Source organism: Rana temporaria, chromosome 5, assembly GCF_905171775.1.
Source record: "Rana temporaria chromosome 5, aRanTem1.1, whole genome shotgun sequence".
Lineage (NCBI taxonomy): Eukaryota > Metazoa > Chordata > Amphibia > Anura > Ranidae > Rana > Rana temporaria.
In genome coordinates this window covers 158,213,632-158,237,748 of record NC_053493.1, presented here as the reverse complement: position 1 = coordinate 158,237,748, position 24,117 = coordinate 158,213,632, and the positions used below count along the sequence as shown (strand labels likewise).

General features: G+C 47.9%; 1 protein-coding gene across 2 annotated transcripts in view; it reads right to left on the bottom strand.

Moving 5' to 3' along the window:
* Window positions 1-19,132, bottom strand: part of DCLK3 (doublecortin like kinase 3) — a 42,865-nt gene extending 23,733 nt beyond the window's left edge. The window contains exon 1 of one of the 2 annotated variants that reach the window (XM_040353298.1): window positions 18,574-19,132. In XM_040353298.1, coding sequence (XP_040209232.1) covers window positions 18,574-18,625 — 52 coding nt within the window. In that variant the 5' untranslated portion in view covers window positions 18,626-19,132. The remainder of the gene's footprint in view (window positions 1-18,573) is intronic. The other variant, XM_040353297.1, reaches the window with a different exon arrangement.
* Between the last annotated feature and the right edge of the window lie 4,985 nt (window positions 19,133-24,117).

Genomic DNA, 24,117 nt, shown 5'->3' with positions numbered 1-24,117 from the left:
CACAATTTTGTATTGGACTAATTTATCCCTTGCTGAGACCAGAGGGGAGAAGGGAAAGTCCCAAATTTCCCTCCAGTCGTCCTCATCCAGCCCCGGTATATCCCCCACCCATTTCCTGCGGAGGGAGGACAGCTCGGCAGCAACCAGCAGGGATCCATAGAGCTGAGACGTGGGCTTCTCTAAGTCCCTTACCCGGAGGGTGGACACCTATAGGCATGAGCAATTTGAAGATACTGTAAGGGGTTAGCTCGGTAGCGGGGGTGTGTGACCTCCTGAGTGGGTTCACTACACACTGAATTATACAGAGAGGCAGCTGTGGGTGGTTGAAAAAACAAGGGTAATGATTTATTCTTCCATATTGCTGGAAACAAGTGCAAGCATTCAAACAGCATAAACAAAACAAAACATAAAATAAACCCTGGCCACTTGGGCCGTCTACCTTCACAACACAGGAACCTACCTATGGAGTCTGGCACAGCCTACTGCTGGGCAGACACTGCTGGTCTTCCAGCAGAAAACAATAGTCTTTTGATTTTCTTATCACACAGCGAAAATATAAACAACCACTTCACCTTCAGAAGTCTTCCTCAGCTCACTGCTCTCCTTAACTCAACAAGCCTCAGGATGCAGCATTCAGTAGTAATCCTCTGGACAACTTATAGAGGCCTTAATTTGTCCATTCTGAACAGCTGAAGCTATCCAACGTCCTTAAACCTTTCTGGCTACCTCTGCAGCCGACACCTGATAGTAATTGGTGAATTTTCTAAACAAGGCAGAAATGTATCTCCCGTCTGTGACAACACCCCCAGATTTACCTGACTTGCTGTCACAATACCTATAATGGGCCTGGGCAGGTACATTAAATTTGGTGTGTAAAATGTGAAAGGGAGTGAGCTCTCTGTTGGTGATAACATGTTCAAGGGTAAGTATTTTGTATTTGGCCCAGGCCTGCGGATCTGGGATGGCATAGAACTGCGATAGGTTAGGATTCAACCACAGGGGGGTGTGAGGAGACCAAGAGTTTGGCTGGGGTGTCCTCAGTGCCTCATCCACCTTCCATGCCCGCATAGTGGTACGCATCGAAGGGGTGAGCTGGTGAGGTGTTTTAGGCCCCCTGAATAGCAACCCCCTCAATGCCTCCAGAGAACCCACTATGGCCGCCTCCAACACTGTCGCAGAGTTGGTCAGGTCCGGCTGCAGCCACCAATGGGCGGTCACAAGCTGAGTGGACAAGTAATACTTGTGGCAATCAGGGAGAGCCAAGCCCCCTCTGTCCACAGGCCTAGTCAAAGTGGTATATTTGAATCTGGGTGGCCTGGACCCCCAAATAAAGGAGAGGAAGAGTTGCCTAGGAGAATTAAAGAAAACTTTAGTCAGCCATTGTGGGGAGTTCCGAAAAATGTATGTAAATTTAGGGAGTACTTTCATCTTGAGAAGATTAATGCGCCCAATGAGGGAAAGCGGGAGATTACTCCATGCTTTTAATTTGTTTTTAATAACTACCAAGACAGGGTCAAGATTGAGCCGCACAAAGTTCCCACTCTCTCTTGAAACAACTACACCTAAATAAGTGAACTGTTCAACCCACTGAAGTGGGAGAGAGGAGGGTGAGGAGGACCTGGCCCCCACATCCACTGGGAACAACTGAGACTTGTGCCAGTTCACTCTCAACCCCGTGAAGGTGGAGAAGGCATCCATGATTTCCAGTGCACCCCGCAGAGAGTCACCAGCGTCATTCAAAAAGAGCAGCAGATCATCCGCATAGAGAGCCACTCTCTCCTCCAGCCAGCCCACTCTAAGACCACGGACCTCGGCCAAGCTTCTGAGGGCCTCAGCAATAGGCTCCATGGCCAGGGAAAAGAGAGCCGGGGAGAAAGGGCATCCCTGTCTGGTGCCCCTCCGCAGGGAGAACGGAGGAGACAGGAAGCCATGCAGCTTGATGCATGCCGTGGGATCAGTATAGAATGTGCGCATCCAAGCTATAAATTCCAGCGGGAATCCCATTCGTCTAAGCACCTCCCACAGATACACCCATTCCACTGTGTCAAATGTGTCTCCATGTCCAGGGTGGCAATGGTCCTAGTACCCTGGTTAGTATGGGGGCATGTATGTTTGAGAATAATCTACGTATATTAATGTCTGTGGACCTACCGGGCATAAAGCCTGTTTGGTCAGGGTCAATCAGGGATTGTATTACTTTATTAAGTCTAGTGGCCAGTAACTTGGTTAAAATTGTGAGATCGCAATCAAGAAGCGCAATCGGCCTGTAGGAGGCGCACAAGCTTAGGGTCTTTATTAGGCTTTGGAATGAGAACAACATGGGTTTCTCTCATAGAGGGCAGTAAGGAGGCTTGTCGTAGACAGGCTTGGAACATCTGAGCTAGTTCTGTGTGGGCCCTATAATACTCTATGGGCAGGCCATCCGGCCCTGGGGTTTTACCTGCTGGGAAAGACTTAATGGCCAGTGTGACTTCCTCCGGAGTGATCTCTGAGACAAGGAGTTTCCTCTCCGTGTCAGAGAGCCATCCCAGTGCCAGCGTGTCCAACATAGACACCATAGGAGTCAAAACCTACCGGGAGTGAGGAACTATACAGGGAGGGATAAAACATGGTAAATGCCGACAGGATGTCCTCCTGAGAGGTGACTGAAACGCCATCTGCCTTGAGGATTTCTGATATGACCGCTAAGGGCCTGTCTTGCTGTGCTAACATCGCTAATAGTTTGGTATTCTTGTCTCCATGCTCAAAGTATTCCTGTCTGCTACGTTATATACAAAGCCTAGTGGTATCTAACACATGAAGATGTAGTTCTCGCCTAAGCGATGAAAGGTGTTCGAAGTTGGGGACTGTTGCCGAGGCTGAATACTGATTCAAAGCCTCATCAACCTTACGCTGCACGTAAGAGACCTTGTCTCCCAGCTCTGCCTTCACCGATGCCACAGACAAGATATATTGGCCCCTGCTGTGAGCCTTGGAGTCATCCCACGTCATCTCCAGGAAAGCTGACCCTGCACTGTGTGCCCAATAGTCCCGCAAGGGCAAAAAATCTCTGTCGTGAACTGCCTCGTTATTAACCCAATTGGGTTGTAACCTCCAAAGGGCATTGTTCCGTGACCTGGTGGTCCTAATTGTTAATTTAAGTGGGTGGTGGTCGGAGAGGCCAGAGGGGAGGTAACCCGCCTCTTGAATGCTGACCAGCATGGCGGCATTGACAAACACTAGATCAATGCAGGAGGAGGTTTTAAATGTAGCTGAGAAAAATGAATACGTTCTATCATGGGGGTGAAACCACCTCCATGCTTCCTGGAACTCCGCTGCCTGAGCCCACGCCCCCCGAGATCAGGGTTAAAAGTAGATTGGGGGGAAGGCCTGTCCAGGTCACTGGACAGTGTAGCATTGAAGTCTCCCATGAACAGAACCTGTGCTGGGCAATGCGGAGCTAGCCTCTCATAGAGTGTGTACAGAATCTGTATCTGGCTTGGGGGATGCAGATAGACATTCACAATAACATATTTCTTATTATAAATACTCAACACTACCATAACAAATTTCCCCTGGGGGTCCAGATGAACATCATGAATTACACATGGTACACGTTTGCTAATCAGTATAGACACCCCTCGAGAATACGAAGAATAGGTCGCATGAAGCGCCCTTTGCACCCAAGGTTCTTTCAGAGCCAGAACCTTGCTACCAGTTAAGTGCGTCTCCTGCAGCAGCACTATGTGGGGATTATGCAGTTTTAAATATTGGAATATTAGTGATCTCATATATTTGGAGTTAAGCCCCCTGACGTTCCACGACAAAATGGTCAGTAGCTCAACATCTGAGGGAGCCATCATGGAACACCAGGGGGAAACAGGAGCAGGATGAGCCCAGAAAGCCAATACATGTAAGCAAACCCATTAGCATATATAGTCAGTAGGGTCTGAGACCAATAAAGCATTTGAGCAGTACAGTACTTATCGAGATCTTCAAAAAAGAGAAACCCCTCTCCCCAAAACAAAGAACACCCTACCCAGACATTATACAAACCTAGCTCAGAGGCCAAAAAAATAAGCCAAAGAACCATAAAAACTGATGCAGGGTTTCGCCCCATAACAAAAATAGAGTAAGATCCCTAGGTCACTGGGACCGCTAGAAGCTGGCCCCTAGGGCCGGAGGTGAATAAAGGACTTTTGGGGAAGTCCGTCACGGCCTTGGGTGGGGGATCCAAAGCGAGGAGGGGGAAACATGCGACAACCGGGGGCACCTCGGTTCAAGAATGAGGCAGTTTGGTAGTTGCTGTTGGAGCTGGAGTAAACGGCAGTCTAGCCAGCAAAAATGATCAGACATACAAATGGGATAAATGTAGAATTCAGCAGGGAGACAAGGACTGGGCACAGAAAATGGGTAGTATTGGGAGTCATCAGGAAACAACAGCCACGCCACCACAGCCTCTGGGGTGTCAAAGAAACGTGTGTTGTCGCCATCAGTGATCCTCAACCTGCTGGGGTACAAAAGGCCAAAGCGTATTCCCTTCTCCCGAAGCCGGCGCCTCACATCAGTAAAGGACTTGCGCCGTTGCTGTACCTTCTGAGAGAAATCTGGAAAAAAGAACAGTCTGGTATTCTCATATTTAATTTCAGGCATGGCACGCGTCGCCACCAGAATGCGATCCCAGTAGCGATAATTCAGCAGCCACAGTAGGAAGGGGCACGGAGGGGGCCCCAGGCATCGGAGGGAGCGGCGGAACCCTGTGGGCTCTCTCCACTACGAAAGTGGACAGCATGTCACCCAGGTCGAACAGAGTGGTCAGTAACCATTCAGTAAACTCAGCGGGTCTAGAACACTCAGCTCTCTCAGGCAATCCGAGTATGCGGATGTTGTTTCGTCTGAGGTGGTTCTCAGTGTCTATTGTGCGCTCTTGAAGCGCTTTCACTTGGAGTTGCAGGGCCCTTACCTCCCTGGAGTCTGACCGGACCATATCCCCCACTGTGGAGACTCTGTCCTCCACCTCCGCGATGCGGGAGCGAAATGTATCCATATCCTGGCGGATGAGACCGACATCCACTGTCAAGAAGTCGATCTTGGTTGTCAGGGCTTCCTTGCAGGATGTATTGGCCGCCAGGATCTCTGCTCCCATGGGGACAGCTGTCACCCCCGATTCCGCGGCCGTCTGTGTACTGGCCGTCATCCCAGTCCTGGACCGCTGCGCCGATGAAGCAGCCGGCGCCGGGGGGGGGGGTATGAGGGTAGCCCATCCAAGCTTTACCCTGAGATGAAGGAGGATTCTATGGAGCCTGTGGGCAGAGGGCTTGGTCCAGGGAGCAGGATGGAGGCTGTAGTTATGAGGGCTTGTGTAGGTGCAGGCACAGGATTGAGACCCCAGCAGGAAGTGTTCACCCCCCTCACAGGCGGTGGGGAGTAACAGTCAATCTCCCGCAATGATGCTGGCTCACAGGAGGGGGGAGGGATGGCCGATGCACAGTGCTCGGAGGATGCAGCTGGGGACGCAGGCCGCAAGATGGTGGTAGGCCGCGGGTGCAGGGAATCAGCCCTCTGAGATCCCCAGGCCGTCCCAGCACACCCCCAGGTCACCCCCTTCACAGATGGTGCCCAAGGCAGACATGGATGTTTCGCTGCTTGTCCCGCCGATCACGGCAATTGAGCACGGAGGCTGCAGCGAGGGCGGCAGGCCGCAAGATGGTGGCGGGCCGCAGGGAAAAAGCGCTCCCAGATCCCCAGGCGATCCAGCACAGTCCCAGACCACCTCTCCACAGCTGGCTTCCCAGGCGGACGCGGATGGCTCTCCGCTCGTCCCACGGATCACGGCAATCCAGCCCGGAGGATGCAGGGAGGTCTGTAGGCCACAAGATGGAGGCGGGCCTGATGAGTATGGAGCCGATCGCGGGCCTAATGACAAGTCTGATAGCCGGCCAGGATCCGAAATTTCAGCTGGGGCCAATGCAGGGGGCATCTAGGAACCCGCAGGGCAGTTTTGGAGGCTCACCAGGTCAGTGGGTGCACAGGAAGGCAGTAGATGGAGTCAGGATATGTGGAGCTCCACAGCAACACGTCTTTCTCGGTTCAGATCCGGACACGCCCCCTACTGTTTTCTTATTTAATCCAGTACGTCACATTTTATTTATATTACATTTGGAATATAATATACATACAAACATATATACAAACATATATATATATATATATATATATATATATATATATATATATATATATGCAATTACTTTGAAGTAAAATAAATTATTATTAGTATTTTATGTTGTATTTGATTTTCTACTGATTTACTACATACAGAACATTGAGATGTAGACAATGTCCTATAATCACAGTCAAAAAAGTAAGACAATTACATTTATGAACTACAAAGTACTTAACCTGACCTGAAATATGCAGTGCTGCTAACACTCACTTTATAGTATAAAGCCCACAAAAGTTTTGCTGGCTTTAAAGCGGATGTCTGCTGAAAGAAAAAATATTAAAAGTCAGCAGCTACAAATACTGCAGCTGCTGACTTTTAATATCGGCACACTTACCTGTCCTGGAGTCCAGTGCCGTCTGCAGCAGAGGACGAGCGATCGCTCGTCACTCTGCTGCCCCCCCGCCATCCTCGGTGAGAGAACCAGGAAGTGCTTCACTGCCCGGTTCCCTACGGCGCATGTGCGAGCTGCTCTGCGCCTGCTGATTGGCTCCCGCTATGCTCTGGGGGCCGAGTGTTCCCAGAGCATGGAGACATTAATGGATGGGTTGGTTTGCTCTACATATTAAAAATGTATAAAAAAAATATTAACTAAATAGCATTATCAGTTTGTGGTGCTCAGATATAGTTGAGTTTCCGCTTTAAGTGCAATAGGAAGACTTAGTAAACATTATTAAGACAGAAGATGTGGGAGAGGGAGAGCCAACCTGCATCTTTTCTTCTCCAAGCTGGTGTTTGTATTTCAGAATGTCCTTGGTTTTTGGGAATTTTACAGTGCTCAGAAGTGGATGACAGGTATATGCCAGAATCTGAGGTTTTTATTCCTGTTAAAAATAGAAACAGAAAAGTGACGGAAGAAAAAGACAGAGTAGTCCATTAAGTCTGCCCCTTTTTTTTTTTTTTTTGGGGTTTTGCCTTTTATTTTGTTCTTCTGAGTATAGATCTATGTTTGTCCTGAGCATGTTTGAAGCCATTTACCGTTGACTGACTCACCACCTCTACTGGAAGTTTATTCCAAGCATCAATTAACGTTTCAGTAAAATAACACTTTCTAAAATTAGATTTGAACTTTCCTCCAGTTAGTTTGAGGTCATATCCCCATGTTCTTGATTTTGGTTACATATTGAAAAACTACCCACTGTAACCTTATTCACTCCTTTGATGTATTTAAAGGTTTCAATTATGTTATCTCTTTCCCTTCTTTCCTCAAGACTTTACATATTTACACTTATTCCCCAGACATGTCACTATTGTTGTTACCCATCTCTGGACTTGTTCTATCTTAAAGCGGAGGTTCACCCAAAAACACACCTTTGTACCATCCAAACTAGACTAGGAGCTGACTGCGCAGGCGCCGTATATGTCCGCGTCCTATTTCGGCTTTTTTCGGAAGGCATAGCTGGACGTCAATCATGTACCCGTCTTCATAGGAACGCCCATTTCCCGGCCAGAGTCTGAAACATAAGTTACGGATTAAACCGTAAGTACACCGCCAAAAAAAAAGGCATACTGTAGCTGACGCTAGTATGCTAGTTTGTATGGTAGATAAAGATTTTTTTTTTTAGGGTGAACCCCCGCTTTAATATATTTTTGTAAATGAGGACTCCAGAACTGGACACAGTATTCTAAATGAGGTCTCACTAAAGATCTATATAGAGGAAACAGGACCACCTTCCTCCCTCTAGTGATGTATCCTAGAATTCTATTTGCTTTTCCCACTGCCTAGTCACACGGTTTGCTAATTTTGCAATCATCTGAAATAAGTACGGCCAAATGGTTTTCTTCTGTAGTGCTGGCTAAGACTGGATGCTCAATGTTGTACTCTCTCAAGGGATTATTTTTCCCTAGGTGCATTATTTTACATTTATAAACATTGAACTGCAGTCTCCACTGCTTTGACCAATCTTCCAGCAATGCCAAATCATGTTCCATGTTACAGACACCTTTTGGTCATTAGCAAAAAGACATACCTTGCCCAATAAACCTTAAATCACTTACATATAGATTAAATAGAATGGAAACAGAAAAACTGCGCTAATCAGAAATTACTGAGGCTGCAGACAAACGTGTGATACACAATACAACAAGAAAAACAAATAAAGCTGCGCCAAAAAAATAAATTAAATTAATTAAGACATAAAGGATGGCTCCTAGAACAATAAAAATAAAAATAGTTCATATAAAATAAATAAATTCAGCAGTCCACAGTGAATGTTTGAACAGCAAGGAATGGTTGAAACGAATCCTCCAGCAGACACACTCATGCATATAATCCTTAACAGACCACCGCTAAGTGAGAAAATGTATTTGACTGAAGTGATCCCTTCACCAGTAAAAAGTGGCTGCTTACCAGAGGGCAAGCCAATTATGCTTGTGGCTATAACCCAGCCGCGGCCTTTAATCCACCAGTTCACAATAGGGGAAGCAGCACTCAGGAACCCGCTAGATGACACTCTCCCAAATGCAAAGTTTGGAAACAGAAGAAAGATGCACCATAGTGTAATCCAGTAATAAAAGGTATTTAATAAAGTACGGTTGAAAATGTACTTACAAACATCGCAGTAAAACAGCATTCATTTTAAAATCAAAACAAGCCGGCCGGCAAGGATAAATGGTGCCCTTCCTCCTCAACGTGGTGACGATACTGCCTGTCCTTCCCAGATGTGTTTCGTCATCATCAAACACACCACCCCCACCCCCATTGAAAACATCAGATGATGACGAAACGCGTCTGAGAAGGACAGGCAGTATCGTCACCACTTTGAGGAGGAAGGGCACCATTTATCCTTGCCGGCCGGCTTGTTTTGATTTTAAAATGAATGCTGTTTTACTGCGATGTTTGTAAGTACATTTTCAACCGTACTTTATTAAATACCTTTTATTACTGGATTACACTATGGTGCAGGGCCGGTGCTAGACTATTTTGCACCCTAGGCGAGACCAGCTACTTGCGCCCCCCCAAAAAAAAAAATTAAAATGAATTAAATTTTAGCACCAGAACTGGTCCAGGTGGAGAAGGGGTTCAGCCAGGTGGAGGGATAGAGCCAGGTGGAGAGGAGAGGTGCAGCCAGGTGGAGAGGAGAGGAGAGGTGCAGCCAGGTGGAGAGGAGAGGTGCAGCCAGGTGGAGAGGAGAGGAGAGGTGCAGCCAGGTGGAGTGGAGAGGAGAGGTGCAGCCAGGTGGGGTGGAGTGGAGAGGAGAGGTGCAGCCAGGTGGAGTGGAGCAGCCAGGTGGAGAGGAGAGGTGCAGCCACCTGGAGTGGAGAGGAGAGGAGAGGTGCAGCCAGGTGGGGTGGAGTGGAGAGGAGAGGTGCAGCCAGGTGGGGTGGAGTGGAGAGGAGAGGTGCAGCCAGGTGGGGTGGAGTGGAGAGGAGAGGTGCAGCCAGGTGGAGTGGAGAGGCGAGGAGAGGTGCAGCCAGGTGGAGAGGAGAGGTGCAGCCAGGTGGAGAGGAGAGGTGCAGCCAGGTGGAGAGGAGAGGTGCAGCCAGGTGGAGAGGAGAGGTGCAGCCAGGTGGAGAGGAGAGAAGAGGTGCAGCCAGGTGGAGAGGAGAGGAGAGGTGCAGCCAGGTGGAGAGAGGTGCAGCCAGGTGGAGAGGAGGAGGGGGGTTCAGTCAGGTGGACAGCAGAGGGGGGTGCAGCCAGGTGGACAGCAGAGGGGGGTGCAGCCAGGTGGACAGCAGAGGGAAAGTGCAGCCAGGTGGACAGCAGAGGGGAAGTGCAGCCAGGTGGACAGCAGAGGGGAAGTGCAGCCAGGTGGACAGCAGAGGGGAAGTGCAGCCAGGTGGACAGCAGAGGAGGGGGTGCAGCCAGGTGGACAGCAGAGGAGGGGGTGCAGCCAGGTGGACAGCAGAGGAGGGGGTGCAGCCAGGTGGACAGCAGAGGGGAAGTGCAGCCAGGTGGACAGCAGAGGGGGGGTGCAGCCAGGTGGACAGCAGAGGGAAAGTGCAGCCAGGTGGACAGCAGAGGGGAGGTGCAGCCAGGTGGACAGCAGAGGAGGGGTGCAGCCAGGTGGACAGCAGAGGGGAAGTGCAGCCAGGTGGACAGCAGAGGAGGGGGTGCAGCCAGGTGGACAGCAGAGGAGGGGGTGCAGCCAGGTGGACAGCAGAGGAGGGGGTGCAGCCAGGTGGACAGCAGAGGGGGGTGCAGCCAGGTGGACAGCAGAGGAGGGGGTGCAGCCAGGTGGACAGCAGAGGAGGGGGTGCAGCCAGGTGGACAGCAGAGGGGAAGGGCAGCCAGGTGGACAGCAGAGGGGAAGTGCAGCCAGGTGGACAGCAGAGGGGAAGTGCAGCCAGGTGGGCAGCAGAGGGAAAGTGCAGCCAGGTGGACAGCAGAGGGAAAGTGCAGCCAGGTGGAGAGCAGAGGGGAAGTGCAGCCAGGTGGAGAGCAGAGGAGGGGGTGCAGCCAGGTGGACAGCAGAGGGGAAGTGCAGCCAGGTGGACAGCAGAGGAGGGGTGCAGCCAGGTGGACAGCAGAGGGGGGGGTGCAGCCAGGTGGACAGCAGAGGGGGGGTGCAGCCAGGTGGACAGCAGAGGGGGGGTGCAGCCAGGTGGACAGCAGAGGGGGGGTGCAGCCAGGTGGACAGCAGAGGGGGGGTGCAGCCAGGTGGACAGCAGAGGGGGGGTGCAGCCAGGTGGACAGCAGAGGGGGGGGTGCAGCCAGGTGGACAGCAGAGGGGAAGTGCAGCCAGGTGGACAGCAGAGGGGAAGTGCAGCCAGGTGGACAGCAGAGGGGAAGTGCAGCCAGGTGGAGAGCAGAGGAGGGGGTGCAGCCAGGTGGACAGCAGAGGAGGGGGTGCAGCCAGGTGGACAGCAGAGGGGAAGTGCAACCAGGTGGACAGCAGAGGAGGGGTGCAGCCAGGTGGACAGCAGAGGGGAAGTGCAGCCAGGTGGACAGCAGAGGAGGGGTGCAGCCAGGTGGACAGCAGAGGGGAAGTGCAGCCAGGTGGACAGCAGAGGAGGGGGTGCAGCCAGGTGGACAGCAGAGGAGGGGGTGCAGCCAGGTGGACAGCAGAGGAGGGGGTGCAGCCAGGTGGACAGCAGAGGAGGGGGTGCAGCCAGGTGGACAGAAGAGGAGGGGGTGTAGCCAGGTGGACAGCAGAGGAGGGGTGCAGCCAGGTGGACAGCAGAGGAGGGGTGCAGCCAGGTGGACAGCAGAGGAGGGGTGCCGCCCGGTGGACAGCAGAGGGGAAGTGCAGCCAGGTGGACAGCAGAGGGGAAGTGCAGCCAGGTGGACAGCAGAAGAGGGGAAGGGCAGCCAGGTGGACAGCAGAGGGGAAGGGCAGCCAGGTGGACAGCAGAGGGGAAGGGCAGCCAGGTGGACAGCAGAGGGGAAGTGCAGCCAGGTGGACAGCAGAGGGGAAGTGCAGCCAGGTGGACAGCAGAGGGGAAGTGCAGCCAGGTGGACAGCAGAGGGGAAGTGCAGCCAGGTGGACAGCAGAGGGGAAGTGCAGCCAGGTGGACAGCAGAGGGGAAGTGCAGCCAGGTGGACAGCAGAGGGGGGGTGCAGCCAGGTGGACAGCAGAGGGGGGGTGCAGCCAGGTGGACAGCAGAGGGGGGGTGCAGCCAGGTGGACAGCAGAGGGGAAGTGCAGCCAGGTGGACAGTAGAGGGGAAGTGCAGCCAGGTGGACAGCAGAGGAGGGGGTGCAGCCAGGTGGACAGCAGAGGGGAAGGGCAGCCAGGTGGACAGCAGAGGGGAAGGGCAGCCAGGTGGACAGCAGAGGGGAAGTGCAGCCAGGTGGACAGCAGAGGGGAAGTGCAGCCAGGTGGACAGCAGAGGGGAAGTGCAGCCAGGTGGACAGCAGAGGGGGGGTGCAGCCAGGTGGACAGCAGAGGGGAAGTGCAGCCAGGTGGACAGCAGAGGGGAAGGGCAGCCAGGTGGACAGCAGAGGGGGGGTGCAGCCAGGTGGACAGCAGACGGGGGGTGCAGCCAGGTGGACAGCAGAGGGGGGGTGCAGCCAGGTGGACAGCAGAGGGGGGGTGCAGCCAGGTGGACAGCAGAGGGGAAGTGCAGCCAGGTGGACAGCAGAGGGGAAGGGCAGCCAGGTGGAGAGCAGAGGAGGGGGTGCAGCCAGGTGGACAGCAGAGGGGGGGTGCAGCCAGGTGGACAGCAGAGGGGGGGTGCAGCCAGGTGGACAGCAGAGGGGGGGTGCAGCCAGGTGGACAGCAGAGGGGGGGTGCAGCCAGGTGGACAGCAGAGGGGAAGTGCAGCCAGGTGGAGAGCAGAGGAGGGGGTGCAGCCAGGTGGACAGAAGAGGGAAAGTGCAGCCAGGTGGACAGCAGAGGGAGGGGGGGGTGCAGCGTGGTGGAGGGAGAATATAGCAAAGTGGACAGCTAGGTGGATGGAACCAAGTGGAGGGGGTCACACACCAGTGATAAGATCATCCCCAGCGCTTCCCCCACCACCTGACAAGTTCCTACCTTGGAGCACTTCTTTCCATCTCCCTCCACATGTCACAGGCTGGGTAAGCTGCAGGATCAGCTTTGCTTTGGGCTCCACACTCCTCCAGGACAAGTGGCTTCGGCCCAGCGTGTGGCCAGTCTAGGCCTGGGTGGATCCATTCTGGGTGTCTATGCCCTGCTCCTCCAATGGTTGCACATCACCCAGAGAGGGAGGCGGGGCGGGCAGAGAGCTGACACCCACGGCTGCTGCTGCCTGCAGGACATCAGCATGGTCACCTCTGGCTTAGTGCAGCGAAGGGGACGATCTGTCTGCTTCTTCTCCCTGCCTAGTCACTCTGCAGCCAGCCATATAGAGCCGCATCAGTCACCATCAGCTGAGGAGGAACTGATCTTCTGTAGAAGACCCAGCAGCTGTGGCAGCGCTCCCTGGCGGAAGTGCGCTCTAGGCGGCTGCTTAGTTCGCCTAGTGGGAGCGCCGGCCCTGCTATGGTGCATCTTTCTTCTGTTTCCAAACTTTGCATTTGGGAGAGTGTCATCTAGCGGGTTCCTGAGTGCTGCTTCCCCTATTGTGAACTGGTGGATTAAAGGCCGCGGCTGGGTTATAGCCACAAGCATAATTGGCTTGCCCTCTGGTAAGCAGCCACTTTTTACTGGTGAAGGGATCACTTCAGTCAAATACATTTTCTCACTTAGCGGTGGTCTGTTAAGGATTATATGCATGAGTGTGTCTGCTGGAGGATTCGTTTCAACCATTCCTTGCTGTTCAAACATTCACTGTGGACTGCTGAATTTATTTATTTTATATGAACTATTTTTATTTTTATTGTTCTAGGAGCCATCCTTTATGTCTTAATTAATTTAATTTAATTTTTTGGCGCAGCTTTATTTGTTTTTCATATAGATTAAATAGAACAGAACAGAACTTGGTACAGAGCCTCTCGAGATTGCGCCACCTGCGTTCCCCCCTGCAGGGCACATGCAAATGCTCTCTGTGATCAGTAAGTCAATGAGACTTGGCTGATCACAGATCGGAGTAAGGGGCCGATCCCAGCCCCTTACCATGTGAACAGCTGTTAGACAATGACAGATGATCATGTGATGTAAACAATAGATCGTAATCGGCTTCTTTTTTTGCTCACGCTGACAGCGCAAGAAAAGAAAAAGGCAATTACTGGCTTATATCGGAGGGACATTTGGTCCAATACATAGAGAGCCACTGCTGCTATGCAGTGCCCACCCGTGCCACCTGCCAGTGCACACCAGTGTCACCTACCAGTGCATATCAGTGATGCCTATGAGTGCCTACCAGTGCCACCTATCAATGTCCATCAGTGCCTCATCATCAGTCTCACCTACTAGTGCCCATCAGTGCCCACCAGTGCAGCCTATCGGTACCCATCAGTGCATAAGAATTAATGCTGGTTTGAAGCCAAAGCATAGTCACACCAAATATGGATTTGATTTAGATTTTTCTTCTGTTCACTCACTTTGCATTTTGTAAATGAGGGTCAGTCTGGTATGATTCATTTATGAGTCAGATGTTCTCTTCATAAAATAATATATAATAAATCTTTGCAAAGCTGGAAAAATCTACACTTGTATACTCATATTTTAAAAATATTTCTAGACAAAGTTACAGATTTATATTACTCTCCAAAGAGCCAACTGCCTACTTATTATCTTAGTAGTGTTTTTAGAAAAAATAAAAGAAATTGTGTCAATGAGCCTTCACACTGTTACCTAGGGACCCGCTTTTTCTGTCTCCTTGTAGTTGCTTAGCATCGAGGCCCTAGTGTGTGGACAGGGAGAGACCACTCCTGTCAGTCTTTTTTTCCTTTTCCACAATCTTTGATTTTCTCTCTCTTCTTCTTTCTTTTTTCCCCTCTACCCTCAGGCCCTATACTGATCTAAACCTGACCATCTAAGCATGTTAGAGATCCCTAAACCCTATTGGTATTATTGGGGTCCCTCCTCCCCATTTAATTTTACAGCTATAACAGCCCCCACAAAATATTTAAACATCTTTTCACAAGTTATTGTGGCTATTGAATACAAAAAAAAAAAAACATTTGTGAGGTCAGATACTGATTTTGGATAAGAAGACCTAGCTCGTAGTTGCCATTTTAATTAATCCAAAAGGTGTGCTATGGGGCTGACGTAAGAGCCGGTTCACACAGGGGCGACCTGTCAGGCGACTCAGCCGCCTGACAAGACGTGGTCCGCTCTGTTCAATGGAACCGTTCTAATAGGAGCGACGCAAGTCGCTCCGACTTAGAAAAAGGTTCCTGTACGACTTTGGGGGCGACTTGCATTGACTTCAATACAGAAGTCATTTTGCAAGTTGCCTCTCAAGTCGTCTTAAGATCGCCTTGCCAAGTCGCCCCCAAAGTCATGCCGCCTGTGTGTGAACTGGCTCTTAGGGGTCTGTGCAGTTCCTTCACACCAGACACATCCATTTATTTGTTTATGTATCTAAACTCCAGTCATTTGGACAAATGTCCACATACAGAACCATTGACAACACGTCTAATCGTCTTTGATTAGAGGGTCACTCTTTGAGATGACATTTTCTTATAAGTGACACAACCCCTACCATTTTGAAAGATATTTTAAATTCTTCATAATTGTAAATCCTTCAGCTTGGAGATTATTTCAATACAGTGGGCCAGATTCTCAGAGGAGATACAACGGCGTATCTCCAGATACGCCGTCGTATCTCTGAGTCCGGCCGGTCGTATCTATGCGCCTGATTCTTAGAATCAGTTACGCATAGATATCTATTCGATCCGACAGGCGTAAGTCTCTTACGCTGTCGAATCGTAACTGCATATTTAAGCTGGCCGCTAGGGGCGTGTACGCTGATTTATGCGTCAAAATATGTAAATCAGTTAGATACGCAAATTCACGAGTACAGTTACACCGTTTACGTTAGGCTTTTCCCGACGTATAGTTACCCCTGCTATGTGGTGGCGTAAGTGCGGCGTACCAATTTTAAGTATGGCTGTCGTTCCCGCGTCGAAATTTGAAAAAGTTACGTCGTTTGCGTAAGTCATCCTTGAATGGGGCTGGACGTCATTTACGTTCACGTCGAAACCAATGACGTCCTTGCGGCGTACTTTGGAGCAATGCACACTGGGAAATTCCATGGATGGCGCATGCGCCGTTCGGGAAAAACATCAATCAAGTCGGGTCAAGCCTGATTTACATAGCACACGCCCACCTCTTCACAATTTGAATTAGGCGAGCTTACGCCGGCCTATTTACGCTACGCCCCGCAACTTTTTTTTGAGAATACGGCACTTGCCTGTAAAAGTTTCGGAGGCGTAACGTAAATAGGATACGTTACGCCCGCACAAAGTTACGCCATTCTACGTGAATCTACCCCAGTGTATTCTTTGTATGGCTAAATATAGGATTCACTTGACTCTATGTGGTTTGTTCCCTTATGGAAAAATAAAAAAAGTGTAATTTTATTGCATAACTGATCATTAGTAAAACAACTAAAAATATTCAGCGACAAATGTTTAATAAGAATTGTCAAAGTATTTGTCCGCAATCAAAAGCTCTAGATGGTTATTCAAAAAGGCATTGCAGAATGTACACTTGTGCATTACAAAGGTGAATCTAGATACTGACAAACCTGGTTTTATTTAACAGCAAGCTGCTACATCTCTCTATGTCCCCTTTAATGCACAAACCACATGAAACAAGAGCATCATTATTATGGCAAATTTGTATTGTTTAATACCTTTTTGGTTAGATTCCTTGATTTAAAGACCGCATGTTATTACAGACCAACTTGCATTTTATCCTATGACTTTATTATGTTAAATATTGCAGAGCTTGCTTTATATGTCTATTACACTAAAAACATGGTTATACTGCTTTGTTAACTGCACTAGAGGCAAGAAAAAACAGGGAACAAACATGGGAATTTTGTTTTCTTTTTTTTTAACTATTCTTTTTAAAGAATAGTAAAATAAATGGTAAGGTAAATCATGTATGATGATGATGAAATGCTTGCTTACTAATGTGTGGCACATAGATGAGAATGAAAAAGGGGGCATTATTAGTGCCCACTACATGGGATTGTGGCTATCACAAAAGAATAAAAAAAAAAAAAAACTGGGTTACTTCGTTTTAAATAGGGAATCAGTAGGCACATGTTTTTGAGAGGGAAAAACGTGATTTTAGGCGGGATTTGCACGTGTTTTCGGGCGGGAAGTACATGTGAGTTCAGGCGGGAAAAACATGTGTACTGATGACTCATACACGTGCTGAAGAGGGGTATATAAGGCCCACAGGTGTAGGGGTCAAGTTACAAATTTTACCTTACAGGTTAAGAGCTCCCCATCCCCCCCCACCCTTGTCGCAGCACCTTTTATGTGGTCTGTCACCCTTGAATCAAGGGGGGACTTGGTTGATATTTTATTTATGGCACTCACTTGAGGCCCCATACACACCATAGAATCTATCCGCAGATAAATCCCATCAAATGGGTTTCTGCGGATAGATCCTATGGTGTGTACACTCCGTCAGATATTTATCCGCAGATAAATCTCCCCTGGAATGGATTTCCAGCAGATGGATATTTGCTGACATGCTCAACAAATCCATCTGCTGGAATCCATTCCAACGGATGGATCCGCTCGTCTGTACAGACTTACCGGATCCATCCGCCCAAAGGGATTCCCCGCACGCGTCATAATGATTTGACGCATGCGTGGAATTCCTTATATGACAGCGTCGCGCCCGTCGCCGCGTCATAATAGCGGCGACGGCGCGACACGTCATCGGCAGAGGATTTCAGCGCGGATTTCAATGCGATGGTGTGTACACGCCATCGCATTGAAATCTTCTGAAATCCTCGAGAGGATTTATCCGCGGATACGGTCCGCTGGACCGTATCTGCGGATAAATCCTCTCGTGTGTATGGGGCCTAAGTCTTATGACTGAGTGAGATTTTTGAAAGATTGGAAAAAATATATTTGAAATTAAATATTTATGTATTGATATTTTAATAAAGATAATTATTTAAATATATTTAATGTTTGTATTATAGATTATACCAATAAAGGTGCCGCGGCCAATTTATCACCATCTTTGATGGTCTTGGTTTGGTTCTCTTATTTAGTATTTTTAATAGCTTGGTATAGCCTACATTCCCATGAAAGCTACTTGGTTTTAGTGACAAATCTGAAAACAGTTCTTTATATCGCCAACATTTCATGGTCCTATTCAATACTGTTTTTGTTTTGTTTAGCCTTTTTTATACATAATAAAATGGGCTATGCAACTTTCATATTCAAAACTATAAAATATTTTACTAGATCTATTGGTATAAAGACACCCTAATTTATTATTTTACACAACGGAACTAACCTGGATATAGCACCATAGACGTTTGGTTGACAGGTTAGTTCAGTGGTGTAAAATAATAAATATTGTTTATGAAGTATTTACATTACAAAACACAAATAGAAGCTAAAATCATAAAGGTTTAGTCAGATAAGGGGAACTTTACATTTTTCTCATCTGAGCATTTATTTTATGTTGTGTATGCATATTCCAATATAAAATAGACTATCAACATACAAAGTCAGATGGTTCAGCCATTTCCCTAATTTACTAATAAAGTATAAAGCTGGATTTGTTCAGTAAAACAATTTAAACATATGAAAAACAAATGTATTGATTCAGTGCACTTGTATAACACATGTTGCTTTCTCTATAGTATTTTTTATTAGTATATGTCTTTAAAATTTAAGCAGTCAGGAATGCAACATAAATATATTAAGGATGATGACGTTATAAACTTTTTGTGTTTGATGCAAAGATAAGCAGACCGCAAGAGTGTCTGGACAAACTGAAACCTAATCTAAGAACATACAAGAATGAAAGTTTTAAACAAAAATGTATCTCAATATGTTTATGAGTATGCGTCTAATAATACTAATAGTAAAATTATATTTACCATGGTGTTTACAGGTGCAGGATGCAGCATTTACCAGGCCCCCTCCTGGCATGCTTTTTCCAAAGCAAGCAGAACTGAATATAGGCAGGAATATAAATTCAATGAATCTACCAGCAGCTCAGCCTTCTTTCTGCTGCATCCAGGATGTCTGCGTGTACAAACCAGGGTAGTAACTTTCTAGTGCATTTTAACTGGTAGAAATAAATAATGAACTTCTCTTGTTCTGGAGAAGTGTGGTGGGAGGCAGTGACCAGAGAAAGTGTATAGAGGAGGGATCACCACATGTTTTCTGAGGTTACCAGGCTGAAGTATTAGTGTATCTATGTACTATGTATTTATTGTTCATGGTTTAATTTGACTGGCTTTTTGTTGACAGCAGTGTTAACAACAACATGTTCTTTTCTATAGGATGTTTCAGTCTCTCCCAAGTTGCACTCAGCAACAGAACTAAGGGAGCTAAACTATGCAGCTCTACTGGGGTTTGAGCAGGAGATGAGGACATTACCCTGGATATTTATGAGGTAACTTAGCAACCTTTCCAGCTCACATACAAGATAGTCACAAATATAAAATACTTATACATGATACCGTAGTAAATGATACAAGTTATAAACCACTGTAGGGACAACCTTTAGATGACATACAATACAGTATGTGTATATATATATATATATATATATATATATATATATATATATATATATATATATATATAAATTTTAAAAATAAACTAGTAACACTTCTATTTATGAAAGCTTTCTTAATTTATAGCATTTCTTTTCATACCTGCCTAAAACACGGTACTGTGTATGGAAAAATAAATAAATAAAAATGATTATCAAACCTATCAAAGCACCTAGCAGAGGGCTTAATGATGTGCTCTCTCAGACAACAGCTGACAAGGCTTAGCTGGATAATCAGTCAGTGTCAGTTCAGTGAGGGAGTAGGACACTTCCCGACGAGTCTGCTCTCTCCAGGGACCAGACAGATAGCCAGCTAGACACCGCAGACAGGCTCCTATAATCTTTGCTGCATGAATCAACTTGCAGCCCATAGGACCGGCTCCTTCCTTCCCTTCGTGGGCCCCTCTCTTCAGGTAAGACCCTGTCTTTCAGGGCCATCTTTCCACCCCCAGGAATCGCTAGTGACCGTCCTTTTCAGGACAGCCACTCCAGCGATCCAAATTGCGGCTGTTTACCTTCTCTTAGAGCCGCATGCACCCCAATCAGTCACCCATAATCACCCCGGCCACCCGCTGCGCATAGCAGCGCTTTTTTCTAGCGATCTGCGGCTCTTTCCCGCATTCGCGCCAGACCAGGGCTTATTCGCGGCCGCCGCAATTAGGAAAGACCACGGCTTCAGCCACGGCCTAGCGGCGCGCCGCAAAAAGGAGCACTGACAGCCTGGAAATTTTCCTGGAATTGTCAGGGATCATCCCCCTATCCCTGGAGGATCCCATCCTCCCCTGGATTAACAACCAGCTCATACCCACCAAGCCAAACAGCCCCCAAACCTGAGGCCTGTGGCCCGGTCGGCGGCCATCTTGGTACTCCTCAGCTACAGTGACACCCTTCTTCCCCCCCTTCCCCCCCCCCATTCCAAACAGTACTTGATCCAGGGTTTCGTCCGATCGCCTTTCAGGGATCAGGAAGGAATTTTTTTCCCTGCGGCAGCAAATTGGCTTAGCACTGCCAGGGTTTTTTTGCCTTCCTCTGGACCAAGGCCAAGCGAGAGGATTCAGCGAATCTTCCCTCTATTGCAATTAATCCCCCCCCCCCCCGGTGACTGGCAACAATGGTTAAACTGCGATACTCTGCAGAAACGATTTAGGGTCTGAGACAATTCGCAACAGTATTACCAGTCGTCACCAAAAAGGCCTTAAAAATAGATCAACTTTTGAGATTCGATCAACCATCAAAAATTTCAACCATTTAACCCAGCTCAAGCACATATCATGTGCTTTGATCAACACAAGATCGGCAGTAAAACACCGATCAGAAATACACGATTTCTTACTACAAAACGATCTAGACTGCCTCTTTATCACAGAAAGCTGGCTTTCAGACGACTGCAACACCATTCTTGGAGAATTGGTGCCAGAAAATTATCGAATTATAACGGAAAACAGAATAGGGCAAAGAGGAGGAGGCCTGGCGGTGATCCATAAGTTTCATATTGCAATCACTAAGCCGGTCCTTCAAAATCCTCTTCCATTTATGGAAACCCTTACTCTTCAACTTCAAACTAACCCCCAGGAGACTGTTCACATTCTCCTCTGCTATAGGCCACCTGGGCCAAAATCGCAGCTTCTACCATCATTAACGGAGTTCATATCCACTTATACCCTTAACAGCAAACATCTTTTGCTGCTCGGGGACTTCAATCTGTGGGCCAACTCCTCACAGGATCCCATTGCGGATGCCTGCATCGAACACCTGGAAGGATTAGGACTACAGCAACTTATATGCGGACCCACGCATGCTTCAGGTCACACACTCGACCTAATTTTCAGACAAAATCTGAAAATAAACATTTTGGGAAATGAACCTTTGCCATGGACAGACCACCATGCAATTAGTTTCATAATTTCCAAAATTCCCCCAGTGATAAAAGCACCCAAGCCGGTGACAATACACTGGGCTAGATCTCAGAAGAAGCTCCATTCGGAACTCTTCAAATCTACCTTGGGAAACCGAATCGAAACTATTCATCCTCAGTTAACAGCCTCAGATACACTGGATGCCATAAATGCAGCTCTGCTACAATCAGCCGACTTAGTAGCACCGAAACGCAAAGTCCGCATCCGGAAAAAAAAGTCCGGCTGGTTCAACAACCAGCTGTCCCTACTGAAGCAAGAGCGCAGAAGGGCGGAAGCCGCCTGGAAAAGAAGCCCTTCAGAAGATCACCTCATCATCTACAAGGCAATAACAACACAATATCATAAAGAAATCTTCAAAGCCAAGAAACATCATTTTTCTATGACGATTAACAGCGCCATGAACCGCCCCCGAGAACTCTTCAAGATGGTCACCCAGACCATGAATCCGGGATGTCTTGAAGTCCCCAATTCAGACACCCAAGAGTTCTGTAATGAACTATCGGATTTCTTCATCGACAAAATCGAAAGAATCCGGGTAAGTATTCTGCAAAATAATACCCCCCTCAGCCCCCTCTTCAATCAACTACAAAACACCAACAGAAACCTTCTACAATCAACTAAGTTCACTCTGGAACCCATCTCCATCGATACCACCAAAAATATCATTGGTGCGTTGCGGAACAGCACAGCACCCAATGACATCATTCCCACCAAGCTGCTGAAGGAATGCGCCGACATTCTGGCGCCTCCCATCACACAGCTTATAAATCAGTCATTTAAGGAAGGCATAGTGCCATCCCTGCTGAAAGAGGGCACAATCAAGCGCATCTTGAAAAAACCTAACTTGGATCCCAAGGACCCAACTCACCGCCGCCCCATAACAGGCCTAAATATTCTCTCCAAGATAATGGAGAAAATAGTGGTACAACAGCTGCAACAGCATCTGGATACCCACAATCTACTCGATCCATTTCAATCAGGTTTCCGTCCCCGACACGGGACAGAAACGGCCTTACTCAAAATATGGGACGATGCCCTCGAGGCCGCAGACGAGGGAGAATCCTGTCTCCTGGTTCTGCTGGACCTAAGCGCAGCCTTTGACACAGTAGACCACAAAATGTTACTGATGCGACTGGCCGAGGTAGCCAGAATCGCAGAAGGTGATTTACCATGGTTTTCCTCCTTTCTTGAAAACCGATCACAAACAGTGAAACTGGGATCTTTCACGTCGGAAAACCGCACGGTGCCATGTGGAGTCCCCCAAGGATACCCCCTGTCACCGGTACTGTTCAACATCTATCTTCGCCCTCTCTTTGAAATCATCAGTAGCCAAGAACTACTTTATCACTCTTATGCAGACGATACGCAATTGTATTTTCTCATCTGCAACAAAAAGGATCATCATCTCAGTTTAGAGAAATGTCTCTCTTCGATAGAAAACTGGATGACTAAGAGTTATCTTAAACTCAACAGTTCCAAAACAGAACATCTTATGTTTCACGCCAGCCGAAAGAGTCAACTGGCAGCAACCTGGACACCGCCGCCCATTCTGGGCCAAAGCATCACCCCTAGCTCCAAAGTCAAAAGTCTAGGAGTCATTTTTGACACCTTCATGACAATGGACGCACAAATAGGGTCAGTAGTCAGCGGATCGCACCATTTGTTGCGCCTACTACGCAGACTTATTCCATTTATCCCCAAAGAAGACGTAGCAGTCGTGGTGGGAACAATCGTGAATTCCAGACTGGACTATGCAAATGCCCTTTACCTCGGGCTCCCAAAGTACCAAATCGCTCGTCTGCAAGTCGTACAGAATACGGCCGCCAGACTGGTGACTGGGAAAAGGACATGGGAATCAATCTCACCTTCGCTGAGAACCCTTCACTGGTTGCCAGTAAAAGACAGAATTGTATTTAAAGCACTCTGCCTGACACATAAGTGCATCCATGGGAAGGCGCCGCAATATCTTTGCGACAAGATAGAACCTCACAATTCTAATCGCGTTCTGCGATCCACTGACCAAAATCTGGTCAAGGTGCCAAAAACCAAATACAAGTCCAAAGGAGAAAAAAGGTTTGCTTTTCAAGGTCCGAGACTATGGAACGCTTTACCAACCAGCGTTCGGTTGGAGGAAAACCACCTGACTTTCAGAAGACAGATTAAAACTCTGCTCTTTTGATGTCATGAGACACGAAACATAAAGCGCCCAGAGGCGATTCAGTTCGCATGTGCCGCGCTATATAAGTTTTTCATTCATTCATTCATATATATATATATATATATCCCATTTATACACGGTACCTTTAAATTACAAAAACTTTCAGAAATAGAAGTATTCCTAGTTTATTTTTTATCAATTAAACAAAATTATAAAAAATAAAATGAACAGAAGAGAATACCAAAGCAAATAAATATCTGGTGTGACCATCCATTGCCTTCAAAACAGCATCAGTTCTTCTAGGTACACTTGCATACAGTTTTTGAAGGAACCCAGCAGGTAGGTTATTAAAAACATCTTGGAGAACTAAACAAAGATCCTCTGTGGATGTAAGGCTGCCTCAAATTCTTCTGTCTCTTCATGTAATCCCAGACTTGATGATGCTGAGATGAGGGCTCTGTGGGGGCCAAAGCATCACTTCCAGGACTCCTTGTTCTTCTTTACACTGAAGATAGTTCTTAATGCTAATGGCTGTATGTTTGGAGTCATTGTGCTGCTCCCTTGGGGCCAATCACATGCCCCACTGATGCCATGGCATGATGGATAAGTATCTGCCTGTATTTCTTTTTGTATAATCTTTATTTTAATTTTAGAACATTTAGTAATTACAACAAGGGGTCACACAAATAGGGGAAATAGGGAAGGATGGGGTTCATTTAGTAAGGTACCAATAAAGGCAACAGTAATAGCAGGGAGACATAACAATATGTTGTGACAACAAGGGCAC